This window comes from Microtus ochrogaster, unplaced genomic scaffold (assembly GCF_000317375.1).
Source record: "Microtus ochrogaster isolate Prairie Vole_2 unplaced genomic scaffold, MicOch1.0 UNK47, whole genome shotgun sequence".
In the NCBI taxonomy this organism is placed as follows: domain Eukaryota; kingdom Metazoa; phylum Chordata; class Mammalia; order Rodentia; family Cricetidae; genus Microtus; species Microtus ochrogaster.
In genome coordinates, this window is record NW_004949145.1 from 2,004,223 (window position 1) to 2,005,140 (window position 918).

Below are 918 nucleotides of genomic sequence, written 5' to 3' on the forward strand. Positions count from 1 at the left end.
TTTTTCGTTTTTCGAGACGGTTTCTCTGTGTAACAGCCCTGGCTGTCCTATAGACCAGGCTGGCCTTGAACTCAAGGAGACCCACCTGCTTCTGCCAAATTCTGGGATTAAAGCCATGTGCTGCTGCTACCTGGCTATACAAAATCCTTAAGTCCTGTGGTCAGTCTAGTGTTTTTCCCTCTCTGACGTAATCTATTCCTATGGCTTTGAATTTGGCAACTTGGAGTTCTGGTAAAGCCACTGGCTGACCACTTTAGGTTTCTGTACCCTACATAGTAAGTAGTATGTAAGATATAGGAAAACTAAATATGAGTTCTCCTAAGTGCCTTGGTCCCCTGATTACTACCTCTGAATTCATACTTGCCTGTAGAGGCAATGCCAAGGCTACATTAGCTACAAAATGGCTGGGACTGATAATGGGCTTCTTGAGAGACAGGCCTCTGGCCACATCAGGCAGCACTTGCCAATGCTTGAAGTGTTCTTGAAGTGTTTGTTAGTAATAGGAAAGCAGCCTTTGATGGTGACATACATAAGTAAGAATGCTAATAGACGGGTTCTGGTCTCAGGGAGATGATTCGGTATTGAAAGTAAGAGCCGTTGTGGAGGCCATGAATCTGGACAAGTTCCCTGACTCTAGACCCTTTTCCCACAGACCATCAAGTGCCTGCTGATCCACCCTAACCCAGAGTCTGCACTCAACGAGGAGGCTGGCCGCCTGCTCTTGGAGAACTATGAAGAGTATGCTGCTCGGGCTCGACTGCTCACAGAGATCCATGGGGGTGCAGGTGGCACCAGCAGTGGGAGGGCTGAGGCTACCCGGGGTGTGGGAAGTGGGGCTACAGCCTCCACTGACCCTATGACCCTAGGAGTCCTGGGAGGAGCCGAGGGTCCCATGGCCAAGAAACACGCAGGCGAGCG

The 918-nt window shown here is 50.0% G+C and overlaps 1 protein-coding gene across 1 annotated transcript in view; it reads left to right on the top strand.

The window, feature by feature from the left end:
* The window catches only part of Ube2s (ubiquitin conjugating enzyme E2 S), a 16,061-nt gene that overhangs the window by 3,470 nt on the left and 11,673 nt on the right, over positions 1-918 (top strand). The window contains exon 4 of the mRNA XM_013354512.2: positions 653-915. Within this exon, the coding sequence (XP_013209966.1) occupies positions 653-915 (263 nt within the window). The remainder of the gene's footprint in view (positions 1-652; positions 916-918) is intronic.